Here is a 24,101-nt window from a genome sequence, read left to right as displayed (position 1 = left end):
TCTCTCTGGGTCAGATACCATCAGAAGGTCAGATACCAGTCGCTTTCATAAAACTGGAATTAGTTGCAGAGCAGCTACCGCGAAAACCGAAATTCGCAAATTGCGGGGATCTTTCTCTTTTACTCCAACGAAGGCGTAATTAGAGTGACAGAGAAAAATTCCCGAAATTTGCGAACATCGATTTTCGCGGTTATAGCCCAGAGCGGACCCTAGGCTCTCATGCGCCGTGGCAAAAAATCTGGACCACGCATGGAAAATGGTATTTTTTATATATTTTTCGGTAGAATATAAAGGTACATTCGCCTAGCCTTTTAAACATATTAAAAAAAAAACAAGTAAAAAACACAATTTTATTTTTACTAATATAATCTAAGTACATTGGTATTAGTATGGTCACATAAGTAATATATTTTAAAATATCTCACCTATTCCAAGGAAGGCGGACTTTCGGAAAGAGCGATAACTCGTTTTGAAATGAATTTTTAGTAACAATATGACTGATATATTATACGATATTATAAATATTAAGTCATTTACAGTATATATAAATAAATACAAAATTGAAAAATATACTTAACATGACAATGTCAGTCGAAATAGTCAGTAATACAAAAAAACTTATCGTCAATTGTACCAAATACGATTTTTTATATGCATAGTTATTTAGTTATATTACTATGACTTTAAATTTTTGAGAGTTTCTTGTTGTTGGATTTTTTTACCGTGCTAAGATTCATTTCAGAAATTCTTTAGTTTTCGTATATAGTAGCAAAATACAAAGTAGTTCAGAGACTAGAACATTTAACAGTACAAGTTTAACCTTAGTGTGTTTATTATTTAAAGGCTTTTACAGATAATGCAACAAATGGCATGCGATTTTAGAGGATCCCTGGCCAAGTAGGAAAAACCGTAGAGTAATCTTCAAGCAGAGCTGTTCAGCCGATTACGACACGTTGTCGTGAAGGTATTGAAGTGGTAATACCTATAATTACTGCCTATATTTGTATAACTACTGGTTAACCTTGGAAGGAGAAGGCAAAGCCTTCGCCGAAGTTGTGAGGCCCACTTTGCACTTCGTTCTCTTGCGGACGGTACTGAAAAGAAAAACAAATTAAAAAATGTGAATTAATAAAATTAAATGGCTTTAATTCACTCACTCACACTGATTGGTGCATGCGAAATAAAGTGAATGCCGTAAACTCGGGTTACTTTGACCCAATGGAGTCTATTAAAAACATAAAAACGTCAAAGGTTAGCTAAAACCAACCTCGTGGCATATTTCCATAATTATAGTGCAATAATATAACCGGACCGAGTAAATCTCAATGGCCAAAGTTACCCTTCAGGGCTAAAGTAACCCGACTTTACACTACTTTTTAATTTACTTTCTTTGACGTGTGCGATACATACCCGCCAATCTACTAGGTTAACTATAGTTCGTTTTTTTAGCATTAGAAAGAACTTGAAAGAATGTAAGCGAACTTGCAATGTATTTTAAATGAAAAACGATTTTTAAAAATCAATAACTATAACTTATGAAATCACAAGAATATATTGGTCGTATTAGATTCATAATTGTTACATATTTGCTGTAACTTATTTTTAAAATGTGTTTTTCAATTAAAAGACACATCAAGATTGTTTACCTTATTTCTAATGTTAAAAAAAACGAACTATAGGGACACGTTCATCGAGTTCGTATCAAAACCATGACATATTGAAAATCAGAATCGTTCTCTTAGTTAGATCGTATACCTACTCTGGCACAGCTAGGATTACCAGATACAAATTTGGGATTTCCTAACTTTTTAGTAATAATAGATAAATAATAATCGGGCAGTATATTAATTTAAGTTGGTTTGGATTTATGTAAGTAAAATTGAAAAGTCTGCTAGGTAATCCACTAAAATTCCTGACATTTTCGTACTCCGGCCGCATTCTTAAAATTCCTGACATGTCAAGAAAATTCCTGACATCTGGTAACCCTACTAGGCACAGCGAACTTGTCAGTAGAAAAATACGACAAATTTTATAAATAAAAACGCGAAGAGTTGATACCCATCACATACAAAATTTCACTTATTTTTTTACTGACAAGCAGGGTGTGTTTCAGTCATAGACAAAACATCCTCCAGACTGAGCGTAGTCGCGCAGGTCGCGCTACCCCCTATGCCACGCATACGGTAATTTTACTCCATGTTCTAGTCGAAAGTGTCTTTGTGTGACGTCCGTGTCTCTGAACGGACCAATCACGACACCGGACTTCGCTCACCTCGTCCCGCGCACCCCCGCATTTTTGGCATCATCGGTTGCATGAAATAATTGCTCTAAACTCGGTCTAGAGGATTCCTAGTCTATGGTTTCAGTATACACTTATATTAACCGCTGTCAAGCTGCGGTTTTGTAGGAAGTGTCCTTTCTGTGCGGTAGTACTCACAGACAAAACATCCTCTAGACTGAGCATAGTCGCGCTACCCCCTATGCCACGCATACGGTAATTTTACTCCATGTTCTAGTCGAAAGTGTCTTTGTGTGACGTCCGTGTCTCTGAACGGACCAATCACGACACGGGACTTCGCTCACCTCGTCCCGCGCACCTCCGCATTTTTGGCATCATCGGTTGCATGAAATAATTGCTCTAAACTCGGTCTAGAGGAGTCTATGGCTTCAGTATACACTTATATGTACAGGGTGTCCCAGAATTCGACGTCAGGCCGTAAACGAATGATAGACCAAGTCATAACAGTTATCATAAAAATACAAAAAAAAATCCAACTCATGTTCTTTAAAAATTATAGTCACTTTAAAATTTACTAAAAAATCCACACCCTGTAATTATTTAAGATTACACAATAATAAAAAAATTAGAATAAATTATGGAATTTGTAGTAACAAGAGTTAAAGAACCATTACAGGGTGTGGATTTTTTTGTGAATTTTTAAAGTGACCATAATTTTTAAAAAACATGAGTTGGATTTTTTTTTTGTATTTTTATGATAACTGTTATGACTTGGTCTATCATCCGTTTACGGCTTGACGTCGATTTCTGGGACACCCTGTATGAACCGCTGTCAAGCTTCGGTTTTGTAGGAAGTGTCCTTTCTGTGCGGTAGTACTGTTACTTATTCTGTGCTTATACGAGTATGTACAATCAGCAGCAGAAGTTGCTAAGCGCCCGAAGTGTTCAAAATTACCTTGACGCGCTCTTAGGGCCCCCCCACATCTGGCGTCTTTCGAGCGTCGGCGTCTGGTCAGCGCTATGGAAAATGACGTCGCTGCGCAGTTGCGTCGACGTTGCGTCGAGCAGCGGCCATAGAATTGTAGACGCCGACGCTCGAAAGACGCCAGATGTGGGGGGGGCCTTATTATATTAACAATAAAGTTGTGTCAAGATCATTTTGAACACCTCGCCCGCTTAGCAACTATTGCTGCTGACTGTACATAGTTACCTGTCCGTCATCCTCTTGGCCCTGCGCCCTCCAACTCTGAGGGTAATATTGCGATGCTGTCGCCCTCTGTAGTGCGCCCTCTCCACCCTACAAACAAACGGCTTAGAATAAACATATTGTGATTTACGTTTCACAAAAAAAATGGTTGTCTGTAAAGTCGGTTTACGGACGATAATTTTGCGTGATAACGTCATAAGAAAACATTACCATTACATTACGTAACATTACCATGGAGATCTGTCCACAACATTACCATGGAGATCAGTTCACAACGTGACACTTTTTCGTGCATGCTACCGGTGTTCATCGATTTATAAGACGTTATCACGTCAAAAACGACTGACATAGAAAAATACTTTTGGTTTTTCTTGAACCTATTCAAAATAATTTTCATCAATAATTTTTATAATTTCTGTAATATTCGAAAAAGAAGTGCACGTTAAATCGTTCATTCAGAGGGTCATTGCGTCAGTGCTTGTTTCCGTCCACTTGGCATAGTTGCTACAGAATTGCGTATATAATTTAAATTTATGCATATATATTCAAGAAATGCGTATAATTTGAATATATCGTGGAACAGAAGAACTTTTACGCAAACGGGGAATTTTTTAGGCTACGTACTTTAATTTTTAATTAATCATTACTATATTTTTTATAAACATTAGTGCAAAAATCTGTATGTTTCAACCCTTGCAAGTAATATTAAATGACATGACATGTGTCAACTTAAAATGTGAATAACTCCGTAGGGTTGTCACTGATATAACAATATTTTTTTAAAGATTTTATCTAATGCAGTTTTTTCTTGTTACTAATATCGATGACATGGTTCCTAAGAAGAGATCGTCGTATATCTTATAGTTTCAGATTTTCCTATACTGACCGATCTAAATGGGACACTCTATATACCAATGTAGTCCTAGAAAAGACTTCGCTCACAGTATTTTGCTGCCAGTTTTGCTGCTGGGGTTCTATTCGCTGCTGGTTGTATTGCTGCTGCAAGTCGTATTGCTGCCGTTGCTGCTGGTACGCCTGCTGGTAATGCTGGTCTGTGGGCAATAAATAATCCAGGTTCATATTACCAAAGAGAATAGATAGTATAGAGGGCTATTGCCAAAGTAAATTTTGTAGTCACGGTACATTTACTGCCATCTATCGACACACGATTAAAACTTAAAATAAAATTGAAAATTTATAAATTAATCATAATATGTTTACGGCTAAATGATTTTTAGTTTTTATTGTTCCATACTGACCCATGTTCTTTCACTGATATGTGTTAAAATTGTTAAATATCAAACGGTGTCGTCAACGCCATCTAGCCGAGAATAGGCCAAAGGTGTGTGCGCCATCTATTCGAGAATGACTTTTTCTTGATTTCCGAGGCACGTTTTTTTCTTAGACTTTATTTATCTTATACGGAGTTATATAGAACTTTGATATTACGAACCACTCTCTTGTTCCTCGCGTTATCCCGGCATTTTGCCACGGCTCATGAGAGCCTGGGGTCCGCTTGATAACTAATCCTATGATTTAACGTAGGCACTAGTTTTACGAAAGCGACTGCCATCTGACCTTCCAACCCAGAGGGTAAACTAGGCCTTATTGGGATTAGTCCGGTTTTCTCACGACGTTTCCTTCACCTAAAAGCGACTGGTAAATATCAAATGATATTTCGTACATTAGTTCCGAAAACCTCTTTGGTACGAGCCGGGATTTGAACCCGCGACCTCCGGATTGAAAGTCGCACGCTCTTATGGCTCCTCTACACGATGGGCCAGCGCCGGCCACTCCAAGGGACGCATTTATGCGTTAGAGGGAGCAAGTGATATTGCTATATCATTCTACCGCATGGCTGCGTCCCTTGGAGTGGCCGGCGCTGGCCCATCGTGTAGAGGAGCCATAAGAGCGTGCGACTTTCAATCCGGAGGTCGCGGGTTCAAATCCCGGCTCGTACCAAAGAGGTTTTCGGAACTAATGTACGAAATATCATTTGATATTTACCAGTCGCTTATATTTAAAATGATTATCTTATCAGAAAATTATCACCAATTACTCTAAGTAACCCGGCACTGTTAACAATGTATTTTTTATGTGAAACGTGAGTGAAATCTCTTTAAAAAATCCGCAGGGGTCGGATCAAAAACTGTAATTAAGTCCGACTCACGCTTGACTGTACATTTCTAATAGCTTTTCCTGTCATCTATAGGTATAGACCTATTGTATGTATTTTTTTCAAAATTTTAGACCTAGTAGTTTCGGAGATAAGGGGGGGAATGGTCATTTTTTGCCTATTTTCTTGAATAACTTCTAAACTGTTCATCCGAAAATTATAAAAAAATATATTTGAGATCCTTACAATAAGCTCTTTTATTTGATATGTAACATGATATAGTTTGAAAAAAAATTTTTTTCATTTTTTCATTTACCCCCCAAAAGTGGCCCCCATGTTTAAAATTCATTTGTTTACGTTACATGTCCGTATTTGGGTCACAAACTTACATATGTGTACCAAATTTCAACTTGATTGGTCCAGTAGTAGTAAATTAATTTTTCTACTTGTAACTGTCCAACTATTGAAAAAGTCTCTGAAACTAAGTATTTGGGTATACAACTGGACGAGCATTTAAACTGGTATTCTCACCTTGACCAAATAATCGGCAGAGTCAGAAAACTGCTCTGGATCTTTTAATTGCTAAGGCATATTGTACCAGGTAAAACAAATCTTACAAAGCCTCGCAACATCTTAAACGAAATTTATGTCTCTCTGGTGCAATCTGTCTTATTGTACTGCATAACGATCTGGGGTGGTGCAGCGAAAAGTCGTTTTATCTATCTTGAAAGGGCACAACGTGCACTCATAAAAATGATGTACTTCAAAAAAATTAGATACCCTACTGAAATGCTTTATCAAACCAGTGACCTTCTATCAGTTAGGAAATTATATGTTCTGCAATCAATATTGAAAAAACACAAACTAATACCCTACAACCCTAATTATAAAAACAAAAGAAATATGGTCAATGTACCTAAATCTTTACGTACGAGAACCTATTTTGCAAGATCGCAGTTTAATTCAAAGTCGTCCTACCTTTATAACAAAATTAACAGAGAATTAGATATTCATTCAAAAACATACCACGAATGTAAATTACATCTCACTAAATGGCTTAAAACTAAAACCTACGACGAAACGGAGAAGCTACTAAGAACAGAGTACTAGAATACACACAATCACTCACACACGCACACACACGCGTACACACACACACACACACACACAAACACACACACACACACACACACACACACACAAACACCTGTCTCATTCGATATTCACACCTTAAATCAAACGAGTAAGATCCTATCTGTATTGTTAATGCATGTCTTAGAATTAAGTTAAAAACATAATTAACTAGTAATTCTGTATAATCACCTACTTTTCTTATGTATAATTAATACAATAAAATAAAAAATTGTACTACTTATAAACCTAGGGAAGAGCGGTGTCTCCCAACACAAGCATAAGCTTACCGGGCGGCTCCATCCCCTGTATCACAAAAGATGTATATTATTATGAAATAAAGAATTTTGAATTTTTTTTTTTTTTTGAGTAGTTCCGGAGAAAATCGGCTGTGACAGACGGACAGACAGACAGACGCACGAGTGATTCTATAAGGGTTCCGTTTTTTCCTTTTGAGGTACGGAACCCTAAAAAAGTAGGTGAGTTGACCGTGACGTCACGATGTAATGTTTCATATAAATTCCATATTAGCAAATCGTTTTGACAGTTGTAAAAAAGTAACTGATTTGACTAGTAGGAAAATACCCTATATTGTGCAACTTTTTCTGCAGAGGGGTATCCGGGTAAGCTCTTAAAGGCGACTCCAGTTATTAAATGCTCTAAGGGAATAACTGACCAGAAGTAGGCGGTGCTACTGGCTCTGGGCTCTTCGGGAGATGGCTGCCCTCGAGGATCTGAAATACAAAATATTTTATTACCGAGTAAACAACCATACAGATTGATCATATTCTTAGAAAACCAGATTCAGAAGGTGCGAAGTAACCCATCAGCTGACTTGTACTTGACATTGGTAAGGAAAAAAATCGGCTAGTGTGGAAAGCAGACATTACATTACAAAGAAAAAGAGAATTTCTTAGGGGTCGTCCAGACATCATGTGATATATTTGGCCTATTTTCTTGACCCCCCCCCCCCCCCCCCCCCTTGGTGATATTTGGTGATTTAAACGCATAATGACCCTAAACACAAAATAAATAATAGTCCTAAGTACAGAAGACTCACTCTCTAACAAAACGCGTCTGTTACGATCAGGACTGATATGGCCGCTAGGTGGCGACAGCGCTACGTGCGGCTTATGGCTAGCCACCAAAATTGGTGTGGGACGGATGTATTTATAGCTACCTGTAGCAAAGCGACGAAATCGCGGAGTGAGCCACGCCTGCCCTAAAAGGGAAGATGCCTAGTAAACAGAAACATGGTGCCTTATTACATTATGATAGTAGGTACCGTTGAATTGTGTTGGCTCAGGGTTGGCTGGAGGTGACCCAAACTGTCAAGTCAACCTACGACACAGAATATATAAGTAATAGTATTATGATACAGAACGGCCACGCACCGCCCCGCCCCGACTCGCATTACCTCGCCCCGCGACGACTGGCCGCGACATGAATCTGGCGGACTTCTGGCGTCCTCTCAGTAAAGGGACTTACCCACACACACACAATGACGCGTGTACAGACGTGCCTCGCAGACATATAAACGCAAATGATTTTTGATGCATGGCGTGTACGCCCTGTGCCTACGACCCCCAAATAAGAGTTTTACTAAGAAGAATACAATTTCTTACCTGGAAACCTTCCTTCCCAGCTCGGTACTTCAGCTTGACGATCTGCCCGCTCGGGTCCTTGTACTGGTAGGCTCCGACCCGGGTCCCGTCGGGTTCAATCTGCTCTCCGGCGGCCAAGCCGTTGTCCGAGGCGTACTCGAAACGGAAGGCGCCATCTGTTGACGACGAAACATGTTATTACCAAATAAGCTGTATAAGCTGTATACTTTTATATTATACTGCGTCAAGCAAATCTTGTCAGTAGAAAAGGGCGGCAAATTTGAAAAATCGCGGGCTAGCAACACTGTGTTCGAATAATTCGAAAATCGCGTGTCATCTCATCTGTGTTTTATCTGTGGCATACGGATCGCCATCTTCTTTGTTGACATTCTGAATCGTTTTTATTTCAAGAGATATTTCTGCTGTGACCATTAAATACCAATATATTTAATAAGATTGTGCATGACCTTAAGCAAAGCTAAGCCTACAATGTACAATCATGCTCGTTGATAGTGAACATTACTAAAATTCGAGGTTATGACAAGTAGTTACTGGAAGAACGTTGGAAGAACTTGGGAACTTTTAAGATTATGTGCAGTTTTGTTTGTTTTAGGGTCAAAAGGCATTAATCAAATTAAAACGTATGCCTAAATCTATCCAATAAGACCACACATTGTGTCCTGGAAACCGTCAATTTGCCCACATATCAATATTTTCAGCGACTGATTCGACTACATATTTAGAAAGGTAAACTTTTAAAACAGTATTAAGAACCTTGATTATATCGCCGTTCTTTCGCAACATTACCTAATTCTTACATATGTTTACATATGTTTGTTGCAGGATTAAATCTCGCCCAAAATGAGGCGTTTGTAGTAGGTAGTTTCTCCTCAGAAGTTCAGACGATACTTACCTACGGCGGTTTATGTACGTGTGCCTACAGCGCAACCAAGACGAAAAATAAATTTATTATTTAAAAATGTAACAAAAATATTGAGAGCAATGGAATAGATTATTCTTGTATAAGTTGTCCTTATGTTAGTCATCAATATTATTTAGGCTAATTTGTTTCATGCACTCAGCTACTCCACATATATACCTATGGGAAATCCTAGTTTATACTTGTTAGAAATAGGTACAGTCAGCAGCAGAAGTTGCTAAGCGGGCCAGGTGTACAAAATAATCTTGACGCAACTTTATTATTAAGAGAATAAGAGTGTGTCAAGGTAATTTTGAATACCTGGCCCGCTTAGCAACTTTGACCCTGAATTATAGTGTAGGTAAGTTAAAGTGACCCTTATCTTCTCTTACATTTAAATTAAATAAGCACCCAAATATCATTTGTTTTATTTTTATTATGTAGGTATATTGTACAATATAGACCAATAAAAATATTACATAGGTAGGTATGTGATGTTGATCCAGAAAAGTACACTAATTTACATAAACAAGTGGCATATTATATAGTAAGTATCAAATATTCCACAGTTTCTATTTTGCTATGATTAAAATTTAAGTCCAACTGAGAAATCTAATATTAAAATCCAGGACATCTACCTGCAGAAGCAATGATTTTATTCATACATTCTAGTTTAATGGCATCTCTTCTTCTTTGTCGTTCCCTCGTGACTGAGGATCGTGACCAATAACTATGTCCCTCCATTTATCGCGAACAAGGGCTATGTGGGCTGCCCTCTGCATGGATTTTATGGAATCCGACCATCTTGCAGGGGCTCTTCCTCTAGCGCGCTTGCCTTCAACTTGCCCCAGTATGATGTCACATTCGAGGCTGTGGTGTGGCGACCGCATTATGTGCCCAAAGAATCTGAGAGCCCCCTCCTGGCAGATTGTTGAAAGTCGTTTGGTGATTTTGAGTTCTCTCAGAATGGTTTAATGGCATAGTCCGCTTCTGATTGTAATTTGATATCTTCAAATTTGTTAATCATTTTGACTAACATGGCTTTTAAATTGTCCGTCCATATTAAATAACAATTTCTAAAATTTTCAATAAACCGCAAGTGACAATTTGAATTGACGTACGTAGGGCGCGCTCAGCGGAAAAAAATCATATTCGTTTTGGTTCGACGTACATTGCTGCTTTTCTTAGCGCAATACTGTTCTTTGAGTGTTGCCCTACTTTAGTTTGCTTTACATTGCTACTGACAAGATTTGCTTGACGCACTAAATAAATAAATAAATAAAATAAAATAAAAATAAAACAAAACCGAAAATTAATAGTTCAATTTGAAATACATTTAATTACCTGAGCGTTTCTTTTATTTTGCCACTTTTGTGTTATTTCTACTCAGAATCACGAGCTCTTTCGATTATAATGGGATAAAAAAAAACCGGGCAAGTGCGAGTCGGACTCGCGCACGAAGGGTTCCGTACCATAATGCAAAAAAAAACAAAAAAAAAGCAAAAAAGAACGGTCACCCATCCAAGTACTGACCACTCCCGACGTTGCTTAACTTTGGTCAAAAATCACGTTTGTTGTATGGGAGCCCCATTTAAATCTTTATTTTATTCTGTTTTTAGTATTTGTTGTTATAGCGGCAACAGAAATACATCATCTGTGAAAATTTCAACTGTCTAGCTATCACGGTTCGTGAGATACAGCCTGGTGACAGACGGACGGACGGACAGCGAAGTCTTAGTAATAGGGTCCCGTTTTACCCTTTGGGTACGGAACCCTTAAAATGTCCCACAATTTTTCCTATTGTGTTTCCATTTCCCCATACACTTTGTATGACGGTAACAAACCTTCCTAAGGTTTGAAAAATACCTGATGTAAGAGCCTGCTTGTGATGCAAGATGGCGGCTTGCTGTTCCTTAGTCAGCTGGGGACTGAAGGGCGGCCTCCAGGGCTCCGGTTGGAGGATCGGCTGCAGGGGCGCTGCGGGGGCGAGCGGGCTTGGGGAACCTGGGAAACAAAACAGGATGTTTTTGAAATTGAAATCGTTTGTGTGGTATTATTAGTGTTCCGTACAAAACTTTGTTCACGGAACACTTATGGGATCACTTCGGCCTTGCAAATCAGTTATTTTTAAATATAAGCTATTAGTTATGTGACGCCCTGTTAGGGCACAGCATTATAGTTCCACATAGGAGAACATACTAATCTATTTAATTCTAAAATTGAACATTTTTGTAGCCGTCGTGCAGTTCAGGATCTCGACGACTCAGAATAAAAAGCTTCGATTTGAAGTAAGGGCCGCAATACACGGACTGCTTTGAGCAGTCAGTGCCAACAGCTTCAAGCGGTCGCCGTTGGGTGATCTGCAGTTTCAATACAAAATCGTCATTCGCAATACACGAACCGCTCAAGCAGTTGCAACTGCTTCGGGCGGTTGGCTGCGCGGTGAAATTTCATCATGCGGTCAAGCTGCAAAAGCAGTCCGTGTATGTTGATCACTGGGTTACTGCTCGAGCAGTCCGTATATGTCGGCTCTAAACGAATTAGATGTGTTTTAAGTGTCTATTGTATATTTAATTATTTAAGTACTGCGGAATGGAGTATCGAGACAAACCATTCTGGTTTAACGATGCTCTTGGATCAAAATATTATGTAATTGTGATTTATCTCTAATAAATAAATAAAAAAACTATTATAATCATCCGAAGTACTGGTTTACAAGGGTTTCTTAACTAAACGGTTTATGCAGAAGTGGTGGTTTGTATGGAGGCTGATGAAGGAGTGATTTAGCGAAATTGAACAGCAAAGAAGGTGGTTTAGATTCAGGCCGTGTAGCCAAGATGCCAATCGCTTACGCTCCGTAGCGATTGAAACGCAACTGTCACTGTCGCACTATTATGGAAGAGTGATAGAGAGAGACAAAGCTTTTCGTTGTCGAAGAGATAGTGATAGTCCCTAATTGGCCGCGATACATGGTATGTGGAGCGCTCCTATTGGTGCTTTAGAAAAAGCTTCCGAATAGAATAGAATATTCAGTGTTGTTTACAAGAAGACACTAACTTCGCCAATCTCGCTCGTTCACAGGTCTCCAATTCTGACTCGTCTGGGGGTCCACATCGATGGCTTTTCTACACGATTGGCCAACGCCGGCCACTCCAAGGGACGCAGCCATGCGGTAGAATGAGATAGCAATATCACTTGCTCCCTCCCACGCATAAATGCGTCCCTTGGAGTGGCCGGCGTTGGCCCATCGTGTAGAGGAGCCATTACGCAGAGCCGTGAACAATCATGAACGTAATGTTTACAAGATGACACTTTGACGGTTTTTAAATGGGTAAAATATATATGTATGTGTATATGTAAATATCGAATATATGTGTGTGTGTATTATACTGTGTATTTATGTATGTACCTATGTATTGATAATTAGTAAGTAGTAACAGATAATAGTACCTACCTAGTATTTAGATAGTGACTTTTATATCTCTGTACTGATTTTCTCATCCACACCAATTGTCTCTGTTTGGCCCAATGGTTGACTGGTAGAGAATGCCTGGCATTAACTCCGCCATTTGTACTTTCTTGTATTGTGCAATAAAGGTTAAATGAATAAATAAGACTAACCTCGCCAATCTCGCTCGTTCACAGAAGGTCTCCAATTCTGACTCGCCTGGGGGTCCACGTCGTTACGCAGGGCCGGCGTGAACATGCCCTTTTGATACGACTCCAACTATTGACAAAGGTTTCATTATTTTATTTAATAAATTTATTTAGTTATTGTTTACTTAAATAAAAAAAAGATATTTTATTAAAGATATTTTAGATTTATTAATCTAAAAAAAAGTTTTATAAAAAAAGGATCCACTTTGAATAATTTTACGGTTTAGACTCACTTGTTTTTAGTCACTCGCATTATTATTAAAGTGTGTATTATTCAATGTTAGTATGTCTCACAATAGCTTAAATTCGAATTATCCACTTGTAGACCGGGAGATAGTGACACATTTTACTGGGTCATTTGTACCAGTATGGCGGTTCGTCAGGGGTCTAAGTATGTAATGAAGGAAAGAAAAATGATGGTCATAGAGCTGGTACCGGCGGCCCAATCGCGTGGGCGTTAGTCGGACGTGTCGGATACAATACGAGTGTCGAACGATTTGTTCCACAAAAATCCTCGTATTTTCCGATAGTCCATAAAAAAGAAGTAGGCGGTAGCGTAATGCCATACTCCTCCGGTGTGACTTACAGCCCGCCATACTGAGGCGAACACATTAATTTAAAAAAAGCAATTCAACCATTTGTGCCAAGCTAATTTTTGCACAGGTGATCATCGTCGAGCAGCCATTCATGGACATCACCATGCCATACTCTTCGGACGGTTCCAAATGGCCGCCATACCGCCGCAAGGGAGTTATTTTTTTTTTTTGCTAAACGATTTGTACCAGTATAGCATTTAAATTTTTGGAAAGTATTTGATAAAATGTGACCGTTATTATAATTGCCATACTTATAGTAGGGGAAAAAGTGCTGCCATACTTGAAAAACTTATTTAATCGACACGTTTCAAAAATACGACTATGTATACGTAAAATATTTTTTACAGCATGGCATCATCATATTCTGTTTGTTTGGATACAATTATACCAAAAAAAATTATTCCAGATTATTAACTACGGGGCGGACGACTGTGAGACTTAAACCAAGACTTAAAAAAAAAATTTTTTTTTGACGATTTGTACCAGTATGGCATTTGGATTTTTGGAAATTATATGATGCAATGTGACCATTATTATATTTGCCATACTTCTAATAGGGGGAAAAAGGGGCACCATACTGGAAATAAAATAAAAATATTGTACACATTTGCCACCTCCTACAGGTATGGCATTATGAGATTTCCATTTATGATCACACAGAAAGTCTTGAAAAAAAAATTCAAGATGGTACAAATCGTTTAGCAATAAAAAAAATTAACTCCCTTGCGGCGGTATGGCGGCCATTTGGAACCATCCGAAAAGTATGGCATGGTGATGTCCATGAATGGCTGCTCGACGATGATCACCTGTGCAAAAATTAGCTTGGTACAAATGATTGAATTGTTTTTTTTAAATTAATGTGTTCGCCTCAGTATGGCGGGCTGTAAGTCACACCGGAGAAGTATGGCATTACGCTACCGCCTACTTCTTTTTTATGACTATCGGAAAATACGAGGATTTTTGTGGAATAAATCGTTCGACACTCGTATTTTATCCGACACGTTCGACTAACGGCCACGCGATTGGGCCGCCGGTACCAGCGCTATGACCATCATTTTTATTTCGTTCATTACGTACTTAGACCCCTGACGAACCGCCATACTGGTTCAAATGACCCAGTAAAATGTGTCACTATCTCCCGGTCTATTGTCTGTAAAGTCAGTTTACGGACGATAATTTTGCGTGATAACGTCATAAGAAAACATTGACCGTAACATTACCACGGAGATCTGTCCACAACGTGAGACTTTTTCGTGCATGCTACCGGTGTTCATCGAAAGACGTTACGACGTCAAAAAATACAGTAACATCCATGATAACGATAATAAGTAACTATTTGAAAAATTAGAATAAACCCGATATTATTTAATAAGTTATAAGTAAGTATAGGTTTCCGGTTTTTCCTAATCAAAATTGGGAGCGTAGTGAAAAAAAAAGAGGCTCAATTTTTCCGCATCCTTTTATATTTCAACATAAAAACAGTACGGATGTGATGGTCGTATTTGTCTACGTGACAGCGTGATAAAATGGTGTCCGTCTCTTTCTATCCCGCAGTTAGAAAGTGACAGTTGTTTTATCACGTGGATAAAGCGATCCATAATAGGCTTGCAGATAGAGTTAGATCAAGAAAAGTCTGCAGCGATTTTCATAGCCCACGCAATGCAAGTGTTATTTATTTTAAACGTCAAACTTCTATGAAATTATGACGCATTGTTATAACACTTCATAAATATCAAAATCGCTGCAGACTTTTCTTGGTCTAACCCTACTAAAAACTTTTTTTAATAGTTTCGTATTTTGTATGAAAATTAGCACCGAACTTTTTAAAACCTTACTCTGTCCATTTCCTTTGGCATGTTCCAGGGTTGATGCATGGGCTGGAAGAGTGCTCCCCTCACCTGCCACATACATACATACATACATACATACATACAAATATATTTACATACAATTAGATAGGCCATAGAAATCCAGCGCGGGAACGCTGCCTACGTGTTGGGCACCCTACCAAGAGCGCAAAATTTTGATAGGATTTTTATTTTTTTAGCTTATTTTGTTATCTTAATTTTTTATTTTGTATTTTATTTTATTATGGCAACAAACAGTCATTACATCAAAAGATGTATACAAAGGATGGATTACAGAGAAGACAAAATTGTAGTTAATTTTAGTTTTATATTCAATATCTGGAAGACCGAGCTTAGCTCGGAAAACATAAGAAAACTCAAAAATGCGCGTTTACCCAGAGATAAGACTTAGCTAGATCGACTTTCCGCCCCCGAAAACCCCCATATAGCAAATTTCATCAAAATCGTTAGAGCCGTTTCCGAGATCGCCGAAATATATATACATATAAATAAATAAATATAAACAAGAATTGCTCGTTTAAAGGTATTAGATAGATTGTATAACACTTATTAATCTTTTTATACAATAAATGAGCGTACAATACAATATACATACAATTATTAATTATTATGTCCCATAAAATTAACCCTCGAGTGTTCTTTTACCACTGAAATAGTATTTTATACAATCGTGATATAATGGAGAGTTTTTCAGTCGAGTACCGTGTTAAGGCCACGAATTTGCTGAGTGACCTAGTCGGTGCGAGATTGAAAAGCTTGATTGAAGAAAGTATCTCAGTAGACAAAAATGCAGTACATAATTTTTAAGAAAAAAAAACCGACTTCTATAATATGGGGCCCGGTGAAAGATTATGGTAGATGGTGCACTATGTAGAAAAGGAGGTAAAAACAGTACTTTCTAGTAGCATTTCGTGTCCGTAAGGGTCGTAGTTCTAGCCTAACCTAACCCACTTCTCTGATAGCAGTTCGGTTCTGTGAGGATCGCAGTTCGAGCCTAATCAAACCCATTTTTCTAGTAGCATTTAGTTTCTGTAAGGCTCGCAGTTCTAACCAAACCTAACCCACTTTTGTTCGGTTCTGGTGAGGATCGCAGTTCAAACCTAACCTAACCCACTTAACGGCGCATGCGGTGCGGTGTACGGGGGTTTGAGCGGGAGGGGTTTGGCATCATCATACTTTATACCTACATTTTATGGTAGGTAATCATAGCGGTTTATTTAGTTTAGGTATCATAGGGGTTTTCCGGGTCAAGGTCCGGGTCTCTGAGTCAGAGTCCGGGTCCGAGTCCCGGTCCAAGTCCGGGTCCGGGTCCGAGTCCGGGTCCGAGTCCGGGTCCGAGTCCGGGTCCGAGTCCGGGTCCGAGTCCGAGTCCGGGTCCGAACCGGATCCGGGTATGAGTCCGGGTCCCAGTCCAAGTCAAAATCGAAATTCGAAAATCACCAAACATGTACTATGCGTCGTTGAAGAGTTCTGTTCTGATCATCATCAGCAGTTCCACTTCATCAAATGCGACAGTTTTTAATGTAAATGCTTGATTTTATGATGAAAATACAAAAAATTCTATACGTATGCCTTTAAGATTTGAGGAGTTCCCTCGATTCCTTATGGATCCCATCATCAGAACTCGAGCTTGACAGAAATGTGGCTTAAAAACTAAACTTGCTTAGCAAACATAACGAAGAGGACAAATCGCCAAACGTGAACTATGCGTCGTTGAAGAGTTCCGTTCTGATCATCATCAGCAGTTCCACTTCATCAAATGCGACAGTTTTTAACCGACTTCCAAATCCCAAAGGAGGAGGTTATCAATTCGGTTGTATGTTTTTTTTTTTATTTTTTTTATTTTTTTTTTTTTTTTTTATGTTTGTTACTCCATATCTCCGTCATTATTGGACCGATTTTGAAAATTCTTCTTTTGATTGTATGTATATGCATACAGATTGGTCCCGTTTTTGTCAAAATCCAGTTCTGATGATGGGATCCATGAGGAATCGAGGGAACTCCTCAAATCTTAAAGGCATACATATAGTGATTTTTGTGTTTTTATCAACAAATCAAGCATATACATTCAAAAACGTGACATTTGATGAAGTGGAACTGCTGATGATGATCAGAACGGAACTCTTCAACGACGCATAGTTCACCTTTGGCGATTTGTCCTCTTCGTGATGTTTGTTAAGCAAGTTAAGTTTTTAAGCCACATTTTTGTCAAGCTTGAGTGCTCATGATAGGATCCATGAGAAATCGAGGGAACTCCTCAAATTTTAACGGCATGCGTATAGAGATTTTTATATTTTCATCAGAAAATCAAGCATTTTCATTAAAAACTGTCGCATTTGATGAAGTGGAACTGCTGATGATGATCAGAACGGAACTCTTCAACGACGCATAGTTCACGTTTGGCGATTTGTCCTCTTAGTTATGTTTGTTAAGCAAGTTTAGTTTTCAAGCCACATTTCTGTCAAGCTCGAGTTCTGATGATGGGATCCATAAGGAATCGAGGGAACTCCTCAAATCTTAAAGGCATACGTATAGAATTTTCTGTGTTTTCATCATAAAATCAAGCATTTACATTAAAAACTGTCGCATTTGATGAAGTGGAACTGCTGATGATGATCAGAACAGAACTCTTTAACGACGCATAGTACACGTTTGGTGATTTCGAATTTCAATTTTGACTTGGACTGGGACCCGGACTCGCACCCGGATCCGGTTCGGACCCGGACCTGGACTCGGACTCGGAGTCGGACCCGGACTCGGATCCGGACCCGGACTTGGACCCGGACTCGGACTCGGACTCGGACCCGGACTCGGACCCGGACCCGGACTCGGACCGGGACTCGGACCCGGACTCGGAGACCCGGACCTTGACCCGGAAAACCACTATGATACCTAAACTAAATAAACCGCTATGATTACCTATCATAAAATGTAGGTATAAAGTATGATGATGCCAAACCCCTCCCGCTCAAACCCCCGTACACCGCACCGCATGCGCCGTTAAGTGGGTTAGGTTAGGTTTGAACTGCGATCCTCACAGAACCGAACAAAAGTGGGTTAGGTTTGGTTAGAACTGCGAGCCTTACAGAAACGAAATGCTACTAGAAAAGTGGGTTTGATTAGGCTCGAACTGCGATCCTCACAGAACCGAACTGCTATCACAGAGAAGTGGGTTAGGTTAGGCTAGAACTACGACCCTTACGGAAACGAAATGCTACTAGTAAGTACTGTTTTTATCTCCTTTTCTACATAGTGCACCATCTACCATAATCTTTCACCGGGCCCCATAGAAGTCGGTTTTTTTTTCTTAAAAATTATTAATGAAAATGCTTGATTTTCTGATGAAAATACAAAAATCTCTATACGCATGCCTTTAAAATTTGAGGAGTTCCCTCGATTTCTCATGGATCCCATCATCAGAACTCAAGCTTGATAAAATTGTGGCTTAAAAACTTAACTTGCTTAACAAACATAACGAAGAGGACAAATCGCCAAAGGTGAACTATGCGTCGTTGAAGAGTTCCGTTCTGATCATCATCAGCAGTTCCACTTCATCAAATGTCACGTTTTTGAATGTATATGCTTGATTTGTTGATAAAAACACAAAAATCACCATATGTATGCCTTTAAGATTTGAGGAGTTCCGTCGATTCCTCATGGATCCCATCATCAGAACTGGATTTTGACAAAAACGGGACCAATCTGTATGCATATACATACAATCAAAAAAATAATTTTCAAAATCGGTCCAGTAATGACGGAGATATGGAGTAACAAACATAAAAAATAAAAATAAAAAATAAAAAAAATAAAAAAAATAAAAAACATACAACCGAATTGATAACCTCCTCCTTTGGGATTTGGAAGTCGGTTAAAAATATATAAACGCGCGAGTATTCCATGAATATGCATAAATCATGAAATAGTTGCCAGTTTACATATGTCTTTTCTGTGGGAGCACGGCGCGGCGGCACATTTTTTTCATTTCTCATGCTCTGAAAGAGAGTCATTGTTCTAAAAGGTGTGCAGAAAATTATACGTAAATTCTGTCTAGCGCATTTTAGTTTAGTTCAAGTACGATTTTATTAATATTTTTTACGATAAGCAATGGAAATTTGGTTATAAATGGATTTGTTATTTATACAATTTCCATTCTGATATTTGACTCCCACTTCCATATAAATAATGATACTTTTGCCTAAATTGTTAATTGAAAGTACCGTAAAATGGGGTGAGTTGGGTGAAATTTGACTTGCAAACCTCGATAAAATTTTATTTTTACATGTGAAAACTGAATGGTGTATATAATAAGTGGTTCGGACGTTTGTATTTTAGTTTGTATTTTATTTTGGGTAGTTCCATTTCATAACTTTGACGATAAAGAGGAAAACCCACCTCACCCCGTAGTGCCTCGTATTTGGGGTGAGAGGGTTTTTCATACAAAGGTGATTTGGGAAGATTGTTGGATCGATTTTTTTTATTATGCGTATTACTATAGCCCCATTTTAAATTGGAATACTTACATTATTTTTGTAGCAGTAGCCTTAAAATCCCTTTTCACCCCCCTCTCAAACCTTCTCTCCCCATTCATAACCCAACTCTCCCCGTGAAACCTACTCACCCCGTTTTACGGTACCTTCAAAAAATACTATAAAATTTTATACTAAATCATGTTTTTACAAAACACATGAATTTTACTTTCCTCGTATTCGAAATGAAAAGTAGAGTGTTTAACTCAGGTGAAAGGCATCATTTCAGCCTCGGACTATTGGCGTTAATGGGTTTCCCGATATAGTAGCTTTGTAGACCTAAACCGGTTTCCCGCTATAGTAGCTTTGTAGACCTAAACCGGTTTCCCGATATAGTAGCTTTGTAGACCTAAACCGGTTAAGGACTCACATGTTGCTTAAAGGTCTGCGGCGTGTAGAAGTCGTCCTGCGCCCGCGCCGCCGCCATCACCGCACACCACATGCATATCAACTGGAAACATACATTTGTTAATACTGTGGGACGGCAATAAATTTCAATTTAATAGGGTATATTACTGCAATGTTCTGCCGCCAGAGTGCATCTAAGTACTTAGCTAAACTATTAGACCGCCTGCGCGGTACGGGGGCACCGGGGCGGGACGACTAAGGGTGGGTTGCACCAAACCGCCAGTCACCGTTAAAGCGTTCGCTAAATTTTATTGTAAGGGAATTTTCATAGTTCTGTGTTGAGTGATGTTGATCAGTCTGTCAAATGTGGTTGGTGCAACTGGCCCTAAGGGTGGCGGGAAAGGTGCGGGCGACAGGCGTACACCCGCCCGCACCTTCCCCGCTATCGGCGCTAACCTTAGTCGTCCTACCCCGTCGCCCCCGTACCGCGCAGGCGAGGAATCATTTAAGGCCTGTGCACACCGACGGCGTGTGCGTGACGTGCACGTGCGCGTGCGGCGTTGTAGTATACAGATCCTTATGAGAGATGGCACACCGCTTGCGTGACGTGTGCGTGTGCGGCTCCAACATTGTAGCGCACGCACACGCGCCTTTAAGCGGTCGGTCTATAGCTAGTAAACTATAGATTAACTTATACATACTGTGCCTTAAACTGTTTTTTGACAAGTTTTCACAGACAATAAAATATTACTTTGATACATCAAGGCGGTTTGTTAACAAGGGCCTACCGGGAAACGCGAAAATCGAAATTTGGTTATCTGCCTCTTTATCGCTCGAATATGCAAGAGGGATAGAGAGGTTAGGTAACGAAATTTCGATTTTCTTGTTTCGCGGTAGTCCCCCAGATTGTGATGGACTACCACTAGTGGCGCCCCCAACGCAGAGTTTTGGGTAATATTCCGTATTCAAAATAGGATTTAGCTTTAACACTCTGACGCCACGTCACCGAAGTGTCAAAACTGCACGTATAATACTTTTGCGCCAAATCCGGTAGTTCTGATTTTTTGCAGACTTATTTATGATGTTGGCCTAAGGGGCTATTCATAAATTACGTCATTTGAAATGGGGGGGGGGGGTCTGGACATCGGATGACAGTAGCATGACGTAGGAGGAAACGGGGTAATTCGAAGCATGATTTTTGAATGATTTTAGAAGGGGGGGGGGGTCAAAAATCGTCAAAAATAGATGACGTGATTTCCGAACCCCCTAATGAATAATCCAAGTTTGTGACCTCGTGCGCCGAAAGCAACTTTGACAAAAATCGAAACAATCGCGAAAATTTCGGTTTCTTTATTTAGGCTACTAAAGGCTATTTTTTTATTGGCGGTCTTATCGACAGAGCGATCTCTTCCAGACAAACAACAACAACACACGTAACACCGTACGTAAACAACATACGTAGGTCTATATTGTTCTGTGGTTTGTGATGGATTCATCCGTCTTTGGCGTCCAAAAGTCCAAGCCTAAGATATTCTTCACATTTTTTCTTTTTTTTTATTCTTCACTTTTTATTACATAAAAAAGTCCACCTACCCTCATGGTCACTAACACAGCACTGCACAGAATGTGGGCGCGTTATGAAACTCAGTCATATATAGCGTTGCCAATAACCCAGTCGACCGAAAATATCGGGTCGGTGGGGTCGCTTAGCATGAAAGTTAATAACACTATTAAAATACTTTGTGCAAGATAATTAAGGAAGATCCTAACAACTAATTAAAAACCTAAAAAAATATATTAATTCTTTGTAGGTACCTACCACACACTAAATGTGAATGTCAAAACCCGAACATCAATACATTTGCGCCGTTTGGCGTAAAGCGCAAAAACCTTCTCTTAAATTGGCAAAGAATGTGGAAGGTCTTAAGTTCAAGCCTCCTCGGAGCTCAATAGTACTACTGATTCTTTATCAAACTGCACAACGGGACTTAATCGCGTATATTCAGTTTTAAGATTTACCTCCGACGTTTCGAGGACGGCGTTGTCCCCGTGGTCTCGGAGAAGACTGAAAGACTGAAGACTTAAGTCCCGTTGTGCTGTTTGATAATGTTTAATAATCGTGAAAGTTTAAATCAGTGTTACTACTGATTCTGTTTAAAAAAAAAATGCAAAAAGACAAGCAAAAGGTTATGTGCCTCCTCGAGCTCCTCTGTCCCGTTGCCAATTTAAGAGTTAAGGAAATACAAATACAAAATACAAATAATTTATTGAGAAAAGTATAGTACAGTGGTTGTTATTAAAGACTAAGAATTTACATAGATACACGTGTTTTACAGATGCCTGAAACCTAATTCCCTATGTTTCAGGCAGCGAAGGACAATATTAAATTTATTTATTTTTAATTATTCACTTAATTATGAACTATATTTATTACACAAAATAACTGTAATCACCTTAACAAAGAAGTAGGTTCTTAAGTATTAAAAATCACAGAACAGTATTAGGTAATCATTTTACGACAATTAGTAGGTTCTCTATATCATCGTAAGTCATTAGGGTTCCGTACCCAAAGGGTAAAACGGGACCCTATTACTAAGACTTCGCTGTCCGTCCGTCCGTCTGTCACCAGGCTGTATCTCTCGAACCGTGATAGCTAGACAGTTGAAATTTTCACAGATGATGTATTTCTGTTGCCGCTATAACAACAAATACTAAAAACAGAATAAGATAAAGATTTAAATGGGGCTCCCATACAACAAACGTGATTTTTGACCAAAGTTAAGCAACGTCAGGAGTGGTCAGTACTTGGATGGGTGACCGTGTCTTTTTTTGCTTTTTTTTTTGTTTTTTTTTGCGTTATGGTACGGAACCCTTCGTGCGCGAGTCCGACTCGCACTTGCCCGGTTTTTTTTTGATGGGCGCGTCGTAGAGTGTTCTTACAACAAGCATAGCTTAGTGGGTGTGGCTTAGTCTAGTATTGCATTTAGCCTGTTGTACAAAAATATCAATATCCCAGCGCCTCATTGACACCTCAGGTGACCGGAGGGCTGGCAGCTACCGTGGCCAGAGGATATCAGATTGGCGAAAAATTGTTCTCGTCTGACCTTGTTACATCTTATGACGAAGGAATTGGCATATTATTATTATTTTGACGACCGGTCTGGCCTAGTGGGTAGTGACCCTGCCTATGAAGCCGATGGTCCCGGGTTCGAATCCTGGTAAGGGCATTTATTTGTATGATGATACAGATATTTGTTCCTGAGTCATGGTTGTTTTCTATGTATTTAAGTATTTATATATTATATATATCGTTGTCTGAGTACCCACAACACAAGCTTTCTTGAGCTTACCGTGGGGCTCAGTCAATTTGTGTAAAAATGTCCTGTAATATTTATTTATTTATTTATTTATTTATATTTGCATGCAGTCGCTCGGCCAGCGCGATATTACACAATGTAGGTAACCTATCGCCAGTACAGTCCGCTATACGAGTGTTTATTTTCTTCCGTATGTATGCTCTGGCACACCCACTTTGTTAGTTAAAAAAGGCGGCAAATTAAGAAAATGTAGGTACCTAGGCCAGTGGGGGGAAATACTCCTTTCGGGCAAAAAAAGGTAAAAAAATGGTGTCTGTAAAGTCGGTTTTCAGACGATAATTTTGGGTGAGAACGTCATAAGAAAACATGTGGCCTTAGAGTCTGTGCGGAAAGAGAAGAGTCGTGGAATGTATTGGGCCCCATACATTCCACGACTCTTCTCTTTCCGCACAGACTCTAACGTTGTTTACCATGGAGATTTGTCCACAACGTTACCATGGAGATTTGTCCGCAACGCGACACTTCGTGCATGCTACCGGCTGCTACCGGTGTTCATCGATTTATAAGACG

At 39.2% G+C, this 24,101-nt stretch overlaps 1 protein-coding gene and 1 long non-coding RNA gene across 2 annotated transcripts; both read right to left on the bottom strand.

Moving 5' to 3' along the window:
* Positions 1-402: 402 nt before the first annotated feature.
* LOC134676417 (uncharacterized) lies at positions 403-21,813 on the bottom strand. The gene is made up of 10 exons (XM_063534808.1): positions 21,808-21,813; positions 20,237-20,317; positions 15,305-15,367; positions 12,838-12,943; positions 11,083-11,220; positions 8,319-8,473; positions 7,370-7,427; positions 4,389-4,498; positions 3,450-3,536; positions 403-1,094 (listed from the first exon to the last, which is right to left on the bottom strand). Exons 1-10 carry the CDS (start codon positions 21,811-21,813, stop codon positions 1,017-1,019), a joined length of 882 nt encoding a protein of 293 aa, XP_063390878.1. The 3' UTR covers positions 403-1,016.
* LOC134676536 (uncharacterized) lies at positions 5,996-6,755 on the bottom strand. Its single transcript, XR_010099949.1, has 3 exons — positions 6,728-6,755; positions 6,161-6,686; positions 5,996-6,126 (listed from the first exon to the last, which is right to left on the bottom strand). It is a non-coding gene; the product is annotated as an uncharacterized LOC134676536 (long non-coding RNA).
* Positions 21,814-24,101: the final 2,288 nt, after the last annotated feature.

This window comes from Cydia fagiglandana, chromosome 24 (genome assembly GCF_963556715.1).
Source record: "Cydia fagiglandana chromosome 24, ilCydFagi1.1, whole genome shotgun sequence".
Taxonomy (NCBI): domain Eukaryota; kingdom Metazoa; phylum Arthropoda; class Insecta; order Lepidoptera; family Tortricidae; genus Cydia; species Cydia fagiglandana.
Note: the sequence above shows the minus strand (reverse complement) of the source record. Positions and strands in the feature narration are given on the sequence as shown.

Bases quoted from the DNA above. Each gene is read 5' to 3' on its own strand.
- LOC134676417 (XM_063534808.1), bottom strand. The intron at 11,221-12,837 runs GTTAGTCTTATT...TTTGTTTCCCAG, and splicing joins GAACGAGCGAGATTGGCGAG to GTTCCCCAAGCCCGCTCGCC. The intron at 3,537-4,388 runs GTGAGCGAAGTC...GTTTGTTTGTAG, and splicing joins AAAACTGGCAGCAAAATACT to GGTGGAGAGGGCGCACTACA.